Raw genomic sequence first — 2,907 nt, forward strand, 5'->3', positions numbered from 1 at the left:
TGAGAAAACTAAGGCGCCACAAGCCCCCACCAGCCCACATATTTAAAATTGTCAGCCAGAAGCCAGAACCAGTCTTATCTAAAAGCTGCAGGACAGGCAGGCGCCGGTCAAGCTTCAGGGATCAGGCCGTAAACAAGTCTTACGGGCAGAACATCTGACCACCCTCAGGGCCCGATACCAGGAAATCAGGAGAAAAACATCTGTGTCCCCGAGGTCACCTCCCATTTAGCAATCCCACTTCCCCTTAGCCCCAGCCCTTACCCCATATCTCTGTATACTTTTGAAATTACTCTGTGTGTTTTTGAATTAACCAATAACCGTGCTTCTGCTTCTGTACCCTGCTTCTGCTCTATAAAAATGCCAAGCCCCAGCCTGTAGGCATGCAAGTCCTCCGAGGAGACTCTGTGCCCACAGGTACCTGTGTATCAAATAAACCTCTTGCTGTTGCAACCCGAAGGCTGACTTGTCCTCAGTGGTCTCACTCTTACAATCTATCTATCATCTATCTATCTATCTATCTATCTATCTATCTATCTAACTATCATCTATCTAATTATCTATCATCTACTCCCATTTGTGGCTGAGCATTCATACTCCAGACACATTCTCTGTACTTTGACCAGTTGGGCTTTTAAGTTAACTGCCTTCCACTGCACCAAGAAGCTTCTCTGATGAGATCTGAGAGCTATGTTAATTTATGGGTAGAGAGATAAGTATTTAGAAGGCAGTTTGATACTATGACCATTTAGCAGAACAATACTCATGGGATCTCCCCTATAAACCTATAGGCCTATAAGCTCTCCAACATGGGTTCTCCCCTGTAAGCTCTAGGGCTTCATCTAGTCAAGACTTGCAATGATGTCCCAAAACATTCTTCTCCTGGAGCCTGTGACAGTCTTCCTGATTCCTCCAGTCAACCCAGGCCGAGTGGGACTCCTTTCCTCTCCTTCCTATTTCCTTTCTCATCCTATGGTTTACTGTAGACTATCCTCTGTCACTTTAGATCCTGTGGTTAACTGCAGACTTGACAGTGATAGTCTGTTTAGATGATGGAAAGAAAAAAGCAAGTTTTTCACTCACAAGAGATGTGGGAGAGAAAGGACTAGGTCCAGCGCTTAACGATAATAGACTTTCAGAACTGGCTCCACGTGACCTGCACTGTCTGGGGCTCAGCCTGTCCATGCTGATTTGCATTTGCCCTGCAGTATCAACCTGCATCTTTGATGCATCTCCAGGGATGGAGAGTTGGGAGGACGTGGCAAGGACCCCCATCAACCTGCATCTTCTTTGATGCATCTCCAGGGATGGAGAGTTGGGAGGACGTGGCAAGGACCCCACAATGCTGTGCCAATGGGTGGGCTGAAGTAATAAAAGAGACCCCCAGGGGGAGGCTCCAAGAGGGAAAGACTAGCCATAAATCATACTGGGAACTGACTGACTCAGGAAGAAATAAGGCAGACAGTGGATGGGACTGGGTGGGACCTGTTACTAAGATCTTGGTGCCGGATCAACCCATAAGCCAGGGGAAGTGAGAGCCTGCCACCTGGGGGAGACGTTTCCTCTTTCTGAATTAATAGCCCCAGGATGCTGCACACAAGGCCAGCAGTGGCCACGCCCTGCATGTCTGTGAGTGTGGCCAGGCACTCTGGTCTCATACATCTGTGCTGTTCGAGCCAGTCGGAGGAAACACCATGACCCCCATCGTCACTGCCCTGCTCTACATTGGTGAGGTTTGAAGAGGTAGAAGGGCCATTCCTATCTGGGAGTGATCTCATTTGATAGCAAGACCCAGATCTCCATGGAGACCCCAGAGACTCAGGAGGCTCTTGGGAAGAGAGTCTCCTCAGGCTTCAGGAGTACACCTCTTATGGGAAACTCTCTTCCAGGGCTGAGTTCGAGCCCCTTCACCCCAGTGCAGAAACGTGAGTAACTCCCCAGCTGTCCCATCCTCCCCACCCCCACCCCCACTTGGATACAAGTCCTGTCCTGTGCTGTGTGGTTGGAGAGCAGTGGGTGTGAGCTCATGCTGTGGGAGAGTCCTGGAGCTGAGTTCTGGGATCTGAGGAATGATGTACTGGGACCCAACCTCTAAATTCCTTGCAGAGACACTCCCTCCACCCATTCTCTGGGCCGAGCCAGGTTCTGTTGTCAGCTGGGGGAAGGCTGTGACCATCTTGTGTCAAGGGATACTGGAGGCACAGCAGTACTATCTGGATAAAGTGGGAAGCATGCCACACGTGTACACTCAGACCTTGATGGAGCCTGGGGCCAAGGCCAAGTTCCCCATCCAAGTCACTACGGAGCTCCATGCAGCACAGTATCGCTGTTACTATGAGAGCCCTGCTGGCTCTTCAGAGGACAGCGAGACCCTAGAGCTGGTGGTGACAGGTGAGAGGGCACTCCGGGGTCCTAGTCTAAGGCTCTACTCTCAGGAAAGGGGTCTTTTCTCAGAGACTCCCCGTCCCCAAGTCTAACCCTGAGGGACAATGTGGGCTGTGTGAGCCTGTGTAACAAGCTTCATCTTCTCACCTAGGCATCTACAGCAAACCCAGACTGTCAGCTCTGCCCAGCTCTGTGGTGACCCCAGGAGAGAATGTGACCCTGCAGTGTGCCTCATGGCTGGGGTTTGGCAGCTTCATTCTGACTAAGGAAGGAGACAGCAATCTCTCTTGGACCCAGGGCTCACAGAGACATTCAAATGGGCACATGCAGGCCCTGTTCTCTGTGGGCCCTGTGATGCCCAGCCAGAAGTGGAGGTTCAGATGCTATGGGTGTGACAAGAGCAATGCCCAAGTGTGTTCAGCATCCAGTGACCCCCTGGAGCTTATGATCTCGGGTAAATATTCCTTCTGTGACACAGATGGTGTGTGTGTGTGTGTGTGTGTGTGTGTGTGTGTGTGTGTGTGT

The 2,907-nt window shown here is 50.8% G+C and overlaps 1 protein-coding gene across 1 annotated transcript in view; it reads left to right on the forward strand.

Moving 5' to 3' along the window:
- The first annotated feature begins 1,685 nt into the window (after window positions 1-1,685).
- LOC108490563 (leukocyte immunoglobulin-like receptor subfamily A member 5) overlaps window positions 1,686-2,907 on the forward strand; it is an 8,536-nt gene continuing 7,314 nt past the window's right edge. Inside the window, exons 1-4 of the mRNA XM_017796791.2 lie at window positions 1,686-1,725; window positions 1,887-1,922; window positions 2,104-2,388; window positions 2,534-2,836. Of these exons, the coding sequence (XP_017652280.1) occupies window positions 1,692-1,725; window positions 1,887-1,922; window positions 2,104-2,388; window positions 2,534-2,836 (658 nt within the window). The 5' untranslated portion in view covers window positions 1,686-1,691. The remainder of the gene's footprint in view (window positions 1,726-1,886; window positions 1,923-2,103; window positions 2,389-2,533; window positions 2,837-2,907) is intronic.

Source organism: Nannospalax galili, unplaced genomic scaffold, assembly GCF_000622305.1.
Source record: "Nannospalax galili isolate Female #2095 unplaced genomic scaffold, S.galili_v1.0 scaffold632, whole genome shotgun sequence".
NCBI classification, from domain to species: domain Eukaryota; kingdom Metazoa; phylum Chordata; class Mammalia; order Rodentia; family Spalacidae; genus Nannospalax; species Nannospalax galili.